The sequence below is a fragment of the Erinaceus europaeus genome, chromosome 6 (assembly GCF_950295315.1).
Source record: "Erinaceus europaeus chromosome 6, mEriEur2.1, whole genome shotgun sequence".
Taxonomy (NCBI): domain Eukaryota; kingdom Metazoa; phylum Chordata; class Mammalia; order Eulipotyphla; family Erinaceidae; genus Erinaceus; species Erinaceus europaeus.
The window spans coordinates 46372405-46389287 of NC_080167.1; the positions used below are offsets into that span (position 1 = coordinate 46372405).

The 16883-nt window shown below is 46.9% G+C and overlaps 1 protein-coding gene across 1 annotated transcript in view; it reads right to left on the reverse strand.

Annotated features, from left to right (window-relative positions):
* Nucleotides 1-16883, reverse strand: part of ITIH5 (inter-alpha-trypsin inhibitor heavy chain 5) — a 79162-nt gene that overhangs the window by 10460 nt on the left and 51819 nt on the right. Inside the window, exons 7-10 of the mRNA XM_060192134.1 lie at nucleotides 16442-16558; nucleotides 6196-6364; nucleotides 3337-3646; nucleotides 132-670 (exon numbers count right to left, since the gene is read on the reverse strand). Coding sequence (XP_060048117.1) covers nucleotides 132-670; nucleotides 3337-3646; nucleotides 6196-6364; nucleotides 16442-16558 — 1135 coding nt within the window. The remainder of the gene's footprint in view (nucleotides 1-131; nucleotides 671-3336; nucleotides 3647-6195; nucleotides 6365-16441; nucleotides 16559-16883) is intronic.

A 16883-nucleotide genomic window follows, 5' to 3' on the forward strand; every position in this document is an offset into this window, starting at 1 on the left:
CCACTGTGCTACCTTCTGAAGTGTGACACTAAAAAAAACAAAACCAACCATTGCCCACGAGCCCTGGACACAACAAGGGGGCAGGATGGGCTTCTGGGGGGGGTCCTCCATTCTCCCTCCCAGGTGCTCACCTGGCTGTAGGCTGGCTCCCCGAAGACTCTGCATCACAGTCTCAGGCCCAGAGACGGCAGAGGTACCCTCTGGAGGCTCAGTTCTCGGGGTGGCCACCTCCCTGAGCTTCATGGAAGTGAAGGGGGTGAGGAAGTGGGCTTTGGAGGCCAGCGCCCCAACCTCCTGCCGCAGCCGCTCACGGTCCCCCTCCTCCTTGCTCTGGAGCCAGGCATTCTGCAGCTCCTTCACCGTCAGGTAGCTCCAGAGCCGCTCCATGGGGTTGGGGTCCCCCAGGATGTTCCCCCTGGAGCTGGCAAAACCCTTCTTCTCGGACTCCACCGGCACATCTGTCTTCAGGACAACAAACTTGTTGCTGTTGCTGGCTGTGACCTCCACAGGCAGCTGGTCCATTGCCCTGTTGGCTAGCTTCCCTGCGATGACAATCTCTGAGCCATTGAAGTAGTTGGGGAACAGGGTTTGGGTGACACGCTCCACCATGCCTGGTGGGTAATCGATGCGGATGTCAGAGAGGAGAGGGGTCCTGATCTCATCATAGAACCTAGAGAGAGAAGAGAGTAAGAGAGAAAGACAGAAAGAGTGCTGGTGGTAATGTAAACTGGTCCAAACCCTGTGGAGAACAGTCTGGAGAACTCTCAGAAGGCTAGAAGTGGACCTACCCTATGACCCTGCAATTCCTCTCCTGGGGATAGATCCTAAGGAACCCAACACACCAAAAAGATCTGTGTACACATATGTTTATAGCAGCCCAACTTGTAATAGCCCAAACCTGGAAGCAACCCAAGTGTGCAATGACAGATGAGTGGCTGAGAATGCTGTGGTCTATATACACAATGGAATACTACTCAGCTATTAAAAATGGTGAATTCACCTTCACCTCACCTTGGATGGAGCTTAAAGAAATCATGTTAAATGAGATCATCCAGAAAGAAAAGGATGATTATGGGATGATCCCACTCATAGACACAAGTTGAAAAATAAGAACAGAAGGGAAAACACAAAGCAGAACTTGGACTGGAGTTGGTGTATTGCGCCAAAGTAAAGGACTCTGGGGCGAGAAGTGTTCAGGTCCTGGAACATGATAGCAGAGGAGGTCCTAGGGGAGAAGAGGTTAGATTGTTATGTGGAAAATTGAGAAATGTGACACATGTACCAATTACTGTATTTTACTGATAAGTGTAAATTATTAATCCCCCAATAAGGAAAAAAAGTGCAAGAGTGCATCAGGGTCCTGCCCCAGAGAGCAGGCTAGTTCTCAAGGAACCACAGAGTGTTGGGGCTGGAGCTGATCTTAGAGGCAATCACATGTAACCTGAGAGCCAGTAGAACATTCTAGACAGGGGTCTATACAACAGGGGCTTAATTACCACCAGTGACAGGGAGCTCACTACCTCACCTCCCTCTTTTCAATAACTCTTGAGACTGAAATCACACACCTGCCCCCCTTTAATTTCTGCCCACTAGTCTCAGTTTGGGAGAGACAGCATGAAGGAGCCTGGTCTCTATTCCAACTGACAGCCTCTCAGAGGCTGAACAAGCATGGCCTAGATAAGACAAAGCCTCTGCCCTCCAGGTTGATCCTTTCTGCACTTTCATGAGCTATTTCATAGTACAACTTCAGGGCTTCTCAGTCACTCACTAGCTTTTCCATGCACACACCTAACATCTGTCTCTCTTTCTCTCTTTCTGAAAGACTTATCCACATAGCCAGTGGTGGCACACCTGCTTGAGCACACACATTGCCACATGCAAGGATCCAAATGCAAGCAGCAGCCCCCATCTGCAGGGGGAGCTTCATGAGCTATGAAGCCAGGCTGCAGGCCCCCCACTCCTTCTCTAGCTCCCCTTTCCCTCTCAGTATCTCTCTGTCCCTGACAAAAAAAGACAAAAGAAATGGCCTCCAATAACAGTGGATTTGTCATATACATACAAAGCCCTGGCACCAGCACCAGCAGCAATTAAAAAAAAATAAAGGATTTGACTTTATTCAATGAGAAAAAGTACCAGAGCATCACCCCGGCACATGTGATGCTGGGAATCAAACCCAGGGCCTATGACTGTGAGCCTAGCACTTTACCCCCTGTGCCACCTCCTGGGCCACACACTTGACTTTCTCAAAGGGTCTCTCCAAACATTTTCCATAGAGCAAACACATGTTCCAGGGAGCAGACATGGGGGAATGGGTAGGGGGCATCTCTGGAGTGATGGCATGGATACGCACATACAGGTGTGAAACTTGGCTTCTAAAATCTTTAAGGCATTGTAGGCTCATGTTCAATCTTTTTTTTTTCTTTTACAGATAGAAAAAGAGAGGCAGAAAGAAGGGTGGGGGGGACCATAGCACTGAAGCTTCAATGCAGTGGAAGCCTGGGTCTCACTATGCAAGTGAGCTATCTAGTAGGCCCATTCAATGTTTTTTTAAAAAGAAATGATGAAAGATGGGAGGGTGAGGGACACAGAACTTTGATGGTGTGTGCAGTGTGGAACCCTACAGACTATTAGTCACAAATTAAGAAAATAAAAGAGAGGGCAGGGGTAGATAGCATAATGGTTATGCAAAGCGACTCTTACACCTGAAGTTCCAAAGTTCCAGGTTCAATCCCCTGCACCACTAGAAGCCAAAGTTGAACAGTGCTCTGGCAAAAAATAAAAAGAAAGGGTCTGGGTGGTGGCACACCTGTTTGATTGCACATGTTACAGTGCACAATAACCCAAGTTCAAGTCCCTGGTCCCCACCTACAGAAGGAAAGCTTGACGAGTGGTAAAGCAGTGCTGCAGGTGTCTGTCTCTCTCTCTATTTCTTCCTTCCCTCTCAATTTCTGGCTGTCTCTATCCAATAAATAAATAAAGATAATAAAAAATTTTAAAGAGAGAGAATGACGAAAGAATTCAAAATGAGTTTGGGCAGGATCCAATGGTGGCATACTGGGTTGAGTGCACACATTATCATGCACAAGGATTCGGGTTTGAGCCCCTCGTCCCCCACCTGCAGAGGGGAAGCTTCACGAGTGGTGAAGCAGGGCTACAGGAGTCTCTCTCCCTCTCTGTCTCCCCTTTTCCCACCCAATTTCTATCAGATAAAATAAAAATAAATAAAATATATTTTTTTAAAGTGAAAGTCTAAATGAGTGAGGACCAGTCTCAGGGACTGGAGGGCGAGCAGGAGGAAGACACTGCTTCCCCCCACCCCGCAGACAACCCACGCACCCGATGAGCTGCGAGCCCGCATCCTCCGCCTCCTGCACACGCCGTGTGAGACCACAGTTGTGCATCGCCAGCTGCTCCAGCAGCCGGAAGTCCACGTCGCCGCCTATGCCGATGGTGAAGATGCAGACCTGGCCGCCCGCTGCCTCCCTGGCCAGTCGCAGGATGGTGGGTGTGTGTGTCTCCCCCACCGTGGGCTTGCCGTCAGTCAGGAAGACCACCAGCGACACGCTGCGGTCCCCAATGTCCCTGTGGGCCACGTAGTCCCTGAGCAGCCGGATGGCCCTCTGCAGGGCGCCGTGGATGTCGGTGCCTGCGGGACAACACAGCCGAAGGCTCAGGCAGGGTGCAATCAAGTCCAAGCGCATTCACAGAGCCCATGGGGGTGGCGGGGCTGCATATTGGGGGGTGATTCAGGGTGATTCACGGCCTGCCCAGTGTTTGCCCTGAAGTGGCTGGTCTGAGCCCCTTCACCCCCCAGTTATGGGATGGGGGCAGTTACTGGGGCTCAGAGGCATTTGCTGGATGCTGCTTGTGGCTGGAACTGCTGGCAGCAGAGGGCTTTCACTCAGTCACCACTGTCCTTGGCAAGGAGATAGCTCTTTCTGCTGCCAGGATATACTTGTCCCTTCTGACTCCAGGGCTCAGTGTTTTTTTTTTTTTTTTTTTTTTTGGTTTGTTTTCAGTTTATTTTTGCCTCCAGGGTTATCACTAGGACTCAGTGCTGGCACTATGAATCCACCACTCATGGTGGTCATTTTTTCCTCCCTCGCCCCCTGCCCCATTTTATTTTATTTCATAGGACAGAGAGCAATTGAGAGAGAAGAGGGAGAAGGAGAGCGAGAGGGAGAAAGAAACATGGCCACCTGCAGACCCACTTTACCGCCTGTTAAGTGTCCCTGCTGCAGGTGAGGAGTGGGGACTCAAAGTCAGATTCTTTTGCGTAGCACTAGATGAACTTAACCGGGCGCACCACTGCTGGTCCCTCAGGGCTGCTTATAGAGGTCTGCGGAGAAGCCACTTCTTAACATTTTTTTTTTTACCAGAGCACTGCTCAGGTCTTGCTTATAATGGTGCTGAACCTGGGACTGTTGGTGCCTCAGGCATGAAAATCTTTTTGCAGAACCATTATGCAAAATCAGTCTGCTAAATATCATCTGCTTTACACATAAAAGTCACTATTTTTAATGAGAGGGAGAGAACCACTCCACTATTTATGATGGTCTAGTCTTAATTCAGCACTGGGGAATGAATCCAAGGTGGTCTTGAACATCTATATGGTCTCCTGCAGCTGATTTTTTTCATTCACTATTTTAGAGTGAGAGAGAGACCACAGCACTGCTCCACCATCCATGGAACTACCCTAGTGCCAGGGCCCAAAACCAGGACCTGGGTCACACCGTAGACAGTGCTGGTGGGAGTAGCTCCCGGAATGGCGTTCCAGTGCTGTGGTGTCTCTCTTCTCTCCATGTGTCTACCTTCCTATCTCTAAAATACAGAATGAAATAAAAACTGGGAGAACTGCTCAGTGGGACTATCGTGCATTCTCTGGCACCACATTAAAAAAGCCAAACTAAGAGGCCAGGTGGTGCTACACCCACTAGAGCAGACACATTTCCATGTACTGGGACCTCGGTTCAAGCCCCCACCACCCACACACCCTACCTGCAGGAAAAACTGCATAAGTGGTACAACAGTGCTGTAGGTCTCACTCCCTCTCTATCTCTATCTTCTTTCTTAAATTCTCTGTTTCTATCCAAAGATAGTGGGAAAAGTTAAAATGGAAGGGATTCAACACCATGCGTGATGGCGCAGTGTTCTGGCATCTCTCCCTCTCTCCTCCCTTACTCTCTCTCTTTCTTTTTTTAATGTCAATTTTTTAAATTTTATTTTTTGCCTCCAGGGTTATTGCTGGGGCTCGGTGCCTGCACTATGAATCCACTGCCCCTGGAGGCCTTTCCCCCACCCACCCCTTTTTGTTGCCCTTGTTCTTTATCATTGTTGTTGTTGCTTAGGATAGAGAGAAATGGAGAGAGGAGAGGAAGACAGAGAGGGGGAGAGAAAGATAGACACCTGCAGACATGCTTCACCACCTGTGAAGCGACCCCCCCTGCAGGAGGGAGGGGGAGCCGGGGGCTCGAACCAGGATCCTTATGCAGGTCCTTGCGCTTTGCGCCACATGTGCTTAACCTGTTGCGCTACCGCCAGCCCCCCTTACTCTCTAAACATATAGATTAAAGAAAAGAACAGGCTCAGGGATAAGGTCTGTGCATACCCCAATAACTGAGCCCATGCTTGGGGTCCCCTGGACCAGGAACAGAGAATGGCTAGTGATCCCCAGACCCTGTGTTGAAGGAACATACAGCTAGCACAGAACTCGTGAATTGGATTCTCTGTCTTTTTAGCATTTCCTTGAGCCTCTCCTTTCTCTTTCAGCCATCTGTCTTCACTCTACGCTGAATCCAGTCTCCATAGACTCAGCCCAGCACCCTACCCTCACGATCTCCATCCACACACTCCAGGACACTAGGAGTCTTGCAATGTCCACTGCCCAAGGCAGTCCCCATGCCACTTCCCAAGGCACTACACACACACACACACACACACACACACACACACACACACACACACTAAATACTTGGCTTTAACTCTGCACCCAGAGACAACATACAACAACTTCCTTGTTGGGGCCACTGTAACTTACTATCTTTAGTGGGCCCTGGGGGAGGCCTGAAAGAGCTGGCACTGGAGAAACTCGAGCTGCTGAGAACACTCTCCTGTTATCTCCCTTCCCAAGCCTGGGGAAGGCTCTCGGGTGCCCGTCTGCTGGCAGCCTGAGCGGTGGGAGCATGCAGTGCCTACCTCCCGTGGGCGACATGTGGTGGATGTAGACCTTGGCATCTCGGATGCTGTCGGGGGTGACTGGCACCAGCTGGTCCTGCCACACTTTGATCCGGCTGGAAAAGCCAATGATGCTAAAGTGGTCCTGAGGCCGCAGGTCGTGCAGGATGGTGAAGAGGGCATCCTTGGTCTAGACAAACACCAGCCAAATTGGTCACAAAGGGCCCCAGTTGGCCGTGGTTCTCAGGCCTGAAAACTGATGCCAGGAGCCAGCATGGGCTGCAGCTAACGCCAGGGACTGGGGACAGGGCTCAAGGCATGAGGGTCTGGCTTCAATCCTTCAATCCAAAAACAGTAGTGCCTAGGTTTTGGGGAGGGTGTGGGGAGAAAACATGACCCTTCTACACTGTTAGTGGAAATGTTAGTTGGTTCAGCCCCTGTTAAGACACATTTTGCACGTTTCTCAGAATATTAAAAACAGGTCTACTATATGATCTAGTGATTAAGAACATGTTAACACCACCCAAAAATATGCCTGCAGCATATGTGTACTGCAGCGTTGTTTGTAACAGCCAAACGTGGAAACAAGCCAAATGCCCAAGGATGGCTGGGTGGATGGGGGAAAGGAGGTCTGTGTAGTGGAGGCCTACACAGCTCTGAGGAAGAGCATGTCTTCTGACACACTGTGGGTGGGGCTGGAGGGATTGGCTAAGTGAAATGAATGAGTCAAAAGTATCAGGTGGGATATAAAGAAACAAAGTAGGATAGGCCAAACAGTTCACTTGGATAAAGCACTGCTTTGCTATGTGCAAGACTCCGGTTCAAGACTGACCCCCACTGTGCTTCGGTACATGAATGAAGTTTCGGTGCTGTGGTTCCCTTTCTCTCTCTGTTATCTTCTTTCCTTCTTTCTTTCTTTCTTTCTTTCTTTCTTTCTTTCTTTCTTTCTTTCTTTCTTTCTTTCTTTCTTTCTGCTTCTTATTCCTCCTCCTCCCCTTCCTCCTATTTTGTTCCCCAAAGACAGGTCGGGGTGGGGGAGAGAAGCACAACACCGAAGCTTCTATCAGTGAAGCAGGGGCTGGGCTTGAACCCAGGTATTACACATGGACTATTTTACCATCCCATCTCACTCTTCCTGTCTAAAAAATAAATAAATAAATAAATAAATAAATAAATAAATAAATAAATATGTCAGTCTGGAGTGGTGAAGCCTCAGAGATGAAACAGAAAAGGAAGAAAGGAGGCATTCTTCATGCCTGTGCTTCTCCTGTGAGGGAAGGGACCGTGGCAGCTCAGCCTGGGCCTAGAGTCACTGCATTAAGCTCTCCCAGGGGGAGGCAGGGATCTTCCTATCCCTTCACCTCATCCTTCCCAGCAAAGCTGAGTCCCAGCAGCGAAGGCTCTTGACATGGTCCTCAGGAGGCAGGTACCCATAGAGCCAAGGGCCTGTCGTGAAGACCATGAATAGTGCCGGCACAGAAGCCATCTGCACCAGGCCACCCCTGGGGACTTAGGGATGCAGCTTCTCATATGTCCTTCCATGTCTGCACCCAACTGAACCCAAAAGGAACAGACCCCGACACAAAGGACTGTTGTCCACCGACTCCTAGGAAAGCCCATGACATCAAAGAGGAAGTCCAAGTCCAAGTGCACTGGATCAGGACACTCTGTGTCTGCAGTGTCCTACTGCTGACCTCCATCTAAAGTGGTTCCCAAGTGACACTGGTCCACATGGTCCTTCCAGTGAGCAGAGAGAGAAAACATTCATGGTGAATAACTTCAATCATCCCACAAAGTTATATAAGGCTTTCTGCAGGTCTGACTAGAGAACTGGAACCCAGAGAGCCCCTATGAAAACAGCTTTGGCTTCTTAGAGGTGACACTGGGATATGAACTTAGCCTGGAGGTCAGTCTCTGCCCTTTGTGACTGGGCAGAAGTACTGGATGTGGGTGAGGCAGGAGAGAGCATGTCTATACTGGCCTCCTGTCAGCTTGTTAGTCCTCCTGATAGCAATAGGTCAGCTCCCTCTGTACACAGGATAGCCTAAGGATGGCATTAGACTCCTGCCATCTGAAGGAGACAGACAGGACAAAATAAACTCTGTGGCTCCGAAACTGCTTGCAGCTTCCCATCCTCACTGTGACCTTGCACCCCAACTGAGAATGCAGGGAGATTGGTAGTCAAGTCTCCATTCCAACATCCAGGCACAGTTCTGTCCTTGTGGTTGGTAATATGTTAGCTTAACTGGATCTCTTCATTGGTGAATAATCTCTCTGTATCCTTTCCCCATTTGGGATGGGATTGTCCTTATTTATTTGTTTGCTTTTGTTTTTTTTTTTATGTCATTGTTTCTGACTTTTATGAGATTGCTATCTAAGTTGATTATTAACCTTTTATCTGACGTATGGCATAAAAAGGTCTTCTCTATATCCTAAGGAAACAAACATGCCCATCCAAAGATATCTGTGTATACCTAGATTCATAGCAGCACATAGAAGCAACCTAGGTGTCCAAGAACAGACTAGAGAAAAAACTAAGAAAGCTGTGTCATATATATAATTAAGAATGATGAAATCACCTTTTGCATCTCATCTTGAATGGAGCCTGAAGGAATCATGTTAAGTGAGATAAGCCAGAAAGAGAAGAATGAATTTGGGATGATCTCACTCATGGGCAGAACTTAAGAATCAAGAAGAGAAAGGGGAAGCAACAAAGTAAAACTTGGACTGGCAGTGTACTGATGAGGAAGGAGGGTAGAAAAGGGGGTTGAAGGGAAAGGGGGATTTGTATTGGTATATGACAATGGATCTAATTTGGGGGTGAGAGTGTTTTGCAGGCACCTGTCTTGGTGAGATAAGAAACTGTACCTATGTGTCAACAACTGTACTGTAAACCATTAACATCCCAACTAGAAAGAGAGAGAGAGGTATGTGATATCATATAATAAATCCATGCTAAAGGATGACAGAGAACCTAGCGGGGGTTGTACTGTTATGTGGAAAACTGAGAAATGTTGTGCATGTATAAATTATTATATTTACTGTCAATTGTAAAACATTAATCCCCCAATAAAGAAATTTTTTAAAAATCCATGCCAACACAACACCTGGGTCCTTCTGTCACCACTTTGTCATAAATATCTCTAGAAATGAGCTATTGTAAATAATTTACAAGTAAAAATGTGAAAGTATAAGCAATATAAAGTATCCCAAAAAAGTGTCTGTAAATCAGAGGAATCTTATTGAAAGACACTGAAACTATTTTTCTACAAAAGTCTCTTTTTTTTTTTCAACAAAAGTCTAAAAGTTCTTTCTGGAGCAAGAGCAGAAACAAATCATCTTTCCTTGTCTAAATGGAATGTTTGGGATGGGAGCCATCATGTCTTCCAATATTTTGAAAATCATTCAGCAAATGCTAAATATTAACTTGAAATTTCACCCAGAAGAAAGCATAGAAAAATATTCATTCTTTGGTCTCTCTCTCTCTATCTCTCTCTCCCCCTCTCTATCTATCTCTCTCTTCCCTCTCTCTCTCCATACATATTTTAAATATTTTACTATTTTTCCAGTGAAAGAGAGGTACGGAAAGACAGAGATTGAGACCAGACCACTGCTTAGCCTTGACTTATGAAAGGTGTCTGCAAGATACTTTCTTGCCCAAACCTGGAAGGACCTGGGGACTCAGAGCCTCAGGCATGAAAGTCTTTTTTTGCACAACCATTATACTATCTATCCAGCCCTCCTGGTCTCTACATTTCCATTCTCAGTATAGTAGGGAGAGATGCTTCTTAAATGAAGCAAGATCACAAGCCCTCATGCCCAGTGAAGTGTGTGCCCTATGAAGAATCATCTTTTTGCCCCCACTCCCAGTACTGATTCTAAGAGAGATACTTAAAGACTAACTTCTGGCTAAATTTAGAGTGGACTTAAAAAAATAAAGCAGCCTGAATAGGCTTAAATAGTAGAACAACTTTTGTACTATAAACACAACTAAATCTCAGGAGTCCCTGTGTTTGGATAACATTATCCTGACTTGAGAAGCAAACTCTCTCTAGTGTTAATGCCCTGACTAATGTTGAGATTCTCTGCCCAGTGTTTTGATTTTTTCTGTGACAAATGTACTAAACATTTATGTAATACTGTCATTGTGCATTTTTTTCTAAAGTGCTCTCTGCCAATAACATTTCTTTGAATCTTTGTGGTAGAGGAGGCACATCTATTTTTCATATTTGATATGTAAATATATCAAGACTGAAAACATCAGTGTTTGGCACATATCTGCTTGTGGAAGGCTAGCACTTATCATAATTTACCCTTGTTATTGATGCCATATTTTTCTCTCTGACCCAGGAGATAGTGTAACCACGAATAGATGTAGGTTCTGGGGTCTTATGTAAATATGGTTGATTTCCTGCTCTCACAGGAAGTAACTAAGAGGATTCTGGCCAAGAGTTCCTCTACACTTACAGGTCTTCTTTGTAATTTGTGTTCTCCTTCCATGCTGATATACCCACTGACTCACTGATTTCTTATTTCCCAGTGCCTGGCCTAAATTCTGAGCTTCATATTGCCCAACTCCATGTTTGGGTTCTGCCGCTCTGCCTATTTCGTTCTGAAGATTTTTGGTGTCTGACTCAGACTGCCTTTGAGCGATTCAACTTTTCCTCATATGTGAGTTCTCAGACTCCCGTTTTCCCTGGCCACTCACTCTAAACCCCCTGGGATGTGCCTTGAGAAAGATCAAGAACCTACCAGAAAGCTGTGGAAAGTTTATGGAAAAGTCCTGCTAAATCCAGTATAGTGAAACAAGTCAACGCAGCACACTTGCAGATGAAGATGGCCCAGGCAATAGAATATTTAGAGGGCAGGGGCCAGGTGGTGACACATCTGGTTGAGTGCACATGTTACAGTGCCTAAGGAGCCCAGTTCAAGCCTTCAGTCCCCACCTGGAGGGGGAAATTTTTGCAAATGGTAGAACAGTGCTGCAGGTGTCTCTCTGTCTCTCTTCCTCTCTATCTTCCCCTTCCCTCTCAATTTCCCTCTGTTTCTATCAAATTAAAAAAGAGAGAGAAAATCTAGTAGAGGTGAAATCACCTCCATAATGCAGGGAAGTGACACCCCTCATGTCCCCCTCCACCTCCCAACTCTTACAGGCAATATGAAGCTAGAAGATTTATTATCTTATAGGAAGGAAGTGATGGTTAAAGAAAGAAGAACTTCATTATTGAGGGTTGAGGAAGAGTGTTGATGATTATTTTCTCTTACCCCTATTAAGAGTTAAGAGATGGATTCTAGAGGGTTCATGGATCCAAAGCAGAGAAGGCAGGCATTTCCTTAGAAGTCTCAATGGAGAAAGGGGAATAGTGGGGCCTCTTAGCTCTCCGGTGCTGTCTCACTTAGCAGTCTGGGAAAGAAAAGCAAAGCGAACTATAATTAGTTTGCCCATACTGAGCCCATATGGGATGTTTGGGAGAATAGTTAAAAAAAAACAAAAGTAAGGATCTATGACAGCAATGGTGAGAATTCCTCTCCTTTCACCCCAAGTCAAAGAGTGGGCCAAGCAAGAGGTTCTTGGAGATTAAAAATGACAGAGACCACATGTTCACCCACAGAGGAAAAGAGTTTATTCTCAGAGAAGCAGATCGCCTAGGCTAGTGCCAAGTGGTGGCCAAACCACATGGCAATAGCCCTAAGAACTGTCTGAGACTTGAGCTTGCCCTCCTGATTCCTTGAAGACACAGATTACTGAGGGGCCAGGAGGTGGTGCACCTGGTTAAGCATGCACACTACAGTGTGCAAGGAGCTGAGTTCCCTGGCCCCACCTGCAAGGGGAAAGTTTCATGAGTCTCTCTGTCACTCTTCCTCTCTCTCTCTCTCTCTCTCACCCTCCCTTCTCAAATTCTCTCTGTCTCTATCTAATAATAAATTACTTTAATTAGAGAGAGAGAGAGATCAACACTCACATGGAAGTCTGAAAACCTCCTTCAATCACTGTTATCCGATCATTGGCAGAATTGGACCGAGGACACAGGCTACTGTTTTCAGACCTAGAAAATTCTACCCTCTCATGCCAGCTCCCTCACACTTTCTTTCCTGTCTCCCTATTTCTCAGCATCCATCTCTCTACTTGAATGTCCACCCCATCCCATCACAAGCACTTGTTCAACTCAGCCACCTCTGAGAAGATGTCATCATCCCTCAGCCCCTGCACTAGTTCCCACAGGGACTCTGGGTCCCGACTGCCACGGCATCCCCTTAGTACTGAAAGTAAAGGCACTGCCATGTGCAACCCTGCACCTACACACCCAGCACCGATCCCAGGATCTAATCTCTGTGGGTTTCATTTCTGGGGAGTCTGGAGCCTGGAAGCCCGACAGAGACAGGCTCCTGCGGGGAGTTGGGCACTGGGAAAGTGAGAAGCATCTGGTGTGATAGTGGCAGGAACTCCCCGGCTGTCCAGTTTGGCATGATGCCAGGGTGGGCTGGGCTGCCTCACCCCTGGGCACCCCTTTCCTACGATGATCTCACCTGATTCTCACTGGCTCAGTGTTTATCTTCTTGTTCCTCCTGGCAGAGGCTTGGGGGGGGGGCATCTAGTCTTTTTCAGAGTTAGTTTGCCCAATCCCACTGGAAACTTGAGTGCAAAATCAGGAAGCCAAACAAAGGGGAGCTGGGTTTTTCTGTGACCAAGCACTGAGGCCAATAAAGCCCCCCACCCCCTACACACACACACACACACACACACACACACACACACACACACACTAGCATTGGGATGTGCTCAAAGCTCAGCATTGTTCCGTTTCTAGCTTCCCTCCTCCCACAACCCTGGAGGGGGAATTCAATCTTGACCTAAAAGTTTGCTCAGGCCGCCACTGCTGTTTTAAATGGGGACATGGGGATGGGGGTCCTTTGATTTATTTGAGATGATTTGCATAGAGGTTGGCAAAATGAAAAAATGTGTTTTGAAACTGACAATCTCAGTCTCTCTGGTGGCCGGCCATCCATCCTTGATTTCCTGAATTCTGAGGAGGCCTCCTGACCCTGCCCGTGCCCAGACCTGACTCTGTCACCATTTGTGGGGAGGGGACAGTGTCAGCACAGGAGCTGCTCAGAGACAAGCACCTGGCCACAAGCCAGCCTTGTACTGCAGCAGACCTGGGGTTAAGGGAGGGCGAGGGGCCGAGCCGGACTGGGCCTTCCTCTGCCATGGCCACATGTTTTTTAAAGACTTGTTTATCTTTATAAGAGAGAGAATGAGTGAAAGAGAGGGAGACCAGAGTACTGCTAAGCGCTGGAGTCTCAGGCATGCACGTCCTGTGCTGTACCATGCTGAGCTATCTCAGGCCCATCACCACCACACTTTCTCAGTCTTTTCCCTATGTCTGTGGCTGGACCTGGTGCTTTGGCCACGGTGAAGAGAAGCTGAGTGGATGCAATACAGAGCCTTTACCCTGAGGGCTGGCAAGATGGCTCCTCTGGGTGGTGTGCCTGCTCGTCCTGGGCACATCCAGGTTCCTCAGGTTCAATCCCGGTGCCCAGCACACTGAAGGAAACAGGTCTATAAGTGTCTATCTTTCTCTCCCCCTCTCTGTCTCCCCTCCTCTCTCATTGTCTCGCTGTCCTATCCAACAACAACATCAATGACAACAATGATAAACAACAAGGGTAACAGAAGGGGAAAATGGCCTCCAGGAGCAGTAGAATCGAGTGCAGGCACCAAGCCTCAGCAATAACCCTGGAGGCAAAAATAAAGTAAAATAATTTTTAAAAATAAAGGACAGAAAGGGAAAATACTAGATCAACTTGAACTGAGTGTGATTTACTGCACCAAAGTAAAGGACTTTTGGAAAGAAGGGGAAGGGACAGGAAGAGGTGACATTGGGGTCCTGATGTGTCTCCTAACACCTATCAAGGAGAGATGAGAGGTTGTGCCTATGTGTTAAAGATTATATTGTAAACCATTACCCCCTCCCCAATAAAAAAAAAATAAGAGAGAAAAAGAAAGGAAGGAAAAAACGATGCTAGGAGAGGTGAATATATCATACAGACATTGACCACCATAATTAACTCTGGTGGGGAAAGTCAAAGCAAAAACTAAGCTTTTTCCAGATACAGAGTCTTCCAAGGAGGATGGAGATGGGTAATGAAAGGCAAGCAGCACAGTGGGAGGTGTTCAAGCCCCTGGTCCGGACCTACACGGGAAAACTTCATGAGTGGAAGAACAGTGTTGCAGGTGTCTCTGCTCTCTTTCATCCTTTTCCAAAAAAAAAAAAAAAAAAAAAGGGGAAAAGCATGGGCTGGGGAGACAACATAAAGGTCTTACTGCCTTTCAGCCACCAAGTTGCAGACGCTATCATAACACCATCCTGGCATCCCCAGGCAGACAACCTCACCAATGTGTCCTGGAACCTCACCTCCTCAAGAGCCCTACCCCATTAGGGAAAGATAAATAGAAACAGGATGGGGGTATGGATTGACCTGCCAACATCTGTGTTCAGCAGAGAAGCAATTATAGAAGCCAAACCTCCCACCTTCTGCACTCCATAAAAAATCTCAGTCTATACTCCTAGAAGGATAAAGAATAGGGAACCTTCCAATGGAGGGAATGGGACACAGAACTCTGGTGGAAACTGTATGGAATTGTACTCCTGTTATCTTACAATCTTGTTCATCATTATTAAATCACTAATACAATTTAAAAAAAATGGCTTCTGTGCCTGAGACTCTGAGCTCCCCACTGAATCCTGCACAGGTATTGAGCCCCAGAAATAGTTTTGAAAGTGAAAAAATATATACATATATTGAGAGAGAGAGGGAGAGAGAGAGAGAGAGAGAATGCTGACTTACAAGGAGGGTACTTCCCTCTGTACTAGCTAGAAATAGTATGTGGCTATCCTCTGAAAGAAAATAGCTAAACCCTATCCTCACATCATATTTTGAAATATACTTACTATTTAGGGATAGAGGAAATTTTGACACCTTGGAGCAAAGATCAACAGATCATATTACATGATTAAAAAAGAAAAACCACAGCCAGCCAAAAATACCACTTATGAAGTAATAACAGAGAGAAATCATGTACAAGTGTTCATCAGCTAGAATCCAGCTCAAGTTCACGTGCAGTGTGGCTGAGGGACAGAAACAAGAGGGACAGAGTTCTCACAAGGTCTGAATGCTGTTTTATCAAACTACATACTACAGTTGATAATCAGAGAGTAAGAATTTAAAAAGAAAAGCCAAGCAATCAAAGATATAAGTTGGTCTGGTGGCCAGAACTTCTGTTTTCCATTATGTGACCTAACAAATACAGTACAGGTGCAAAAGCCTTTGATTTGAGCTCAGAATGGCCTTTTCTAGCAGTCTGTAAAAATGTGATAATGACCCAGGGTCCATACTCCCAGAGAGTTAAAGAATAGGAAGGTTATCAGGGGAGGGGATGGGATACAGAGTTCTGGTGGTAGGAACTGTGTGGAGTTGTACCCCTCTTATCCTATGGTTTTGTCAGTGTTTCCATTTTATAAATAAAAATTTAAAAAAAGAATAGGAAAGCTTCCAGTGGAGGGGATGGGATATGGAACTCTGGTGGTAGGAATTTTGTGGAATTGTACCCCTCCTACATCCTATGGTCTTGATAATTTTTATTTTATAAATAAATTAATAACAAAAAAATGTGAGCAGTTGTTGCTGGGGCAAACAGCTTCACTGGTAAAGTTTCAGACTTGCATCCCTGAGGCATCCCCAGTGTCCTGTGCAACAGAGTGGTGCCTTGGCTTGTCTCTCTGTCTCTCTTCTCTGTCTCCTGTGAAACTCTCTCCTAAGTAAAAGAGATCCTTAAGAGATGTCAATAGTTGTGTGCTCTGGAGAGTTCAATTTTGGTTGGCACAGACCACATGGCCCCTCCAGCTCTGGTGTTCATGCAAAGCACCCTGAGGCTCAACCTGAGAGTTCCCATGATCATATTCCTTTGGTTTCAAAGGTGCTGCTCTGAAATTGGCTTCTCCCACCTGCAAGGGGGCTGCCGAGTGGCCTCTCCTCGTCCCGCAGACTCCCCACACCCTCTCCTCTGCCCACCCTTTTCTGTCCCAGTATCTCCTCTAATGCCACCATGCCTGTTCAATGTTCTGTGCCCATGACCTAACTGGATCAGTTCAAAAACATTCTCCTGAGGTCAGAGGGTGGTTGGGTACCTGTGAGGTGGGTCTCACAGCCCTACCTGCCTTTCCATGGTGGGTAGGGAAGGAGGGAGAACCCAGGTCACACTCACCTGCCGGAGCTTGGTCCCCACCATGGAGGCACTGCTATCCAGCACAAACACCACGTTCTTGGGGAGGGGTGGAAGGTCTTTGGGGGCGAAGTAGTGCACGAAATAGCCGTCAAGAATCTGGTGAAAGGAAGAGGAAGTAAGAATGGTAACACCTGGAATGGAGAGACAGAGCTACCCAAGAGATGAGGCTGTGGAACTTCTGGAAGTCAAAGGCAGCACCTTGTGGAAGCAAGAGTCAGGCTTCACATCCAGACTGCCCATGGTCATGATCTAATTCAACTGTTGATTTAACCTGCACAAGGGTGGAAGCAACCCTTAAAAATGTACCAGCAGGGGTGGGGGAGGCAGGTGGGGGAGCACCCAGTTAACTGCACATAGTACTAAGCACAAGGATCTGGGTTTGAGCTCCTGCTCCCCACCTGCAGCAGGGACACTTCACAAG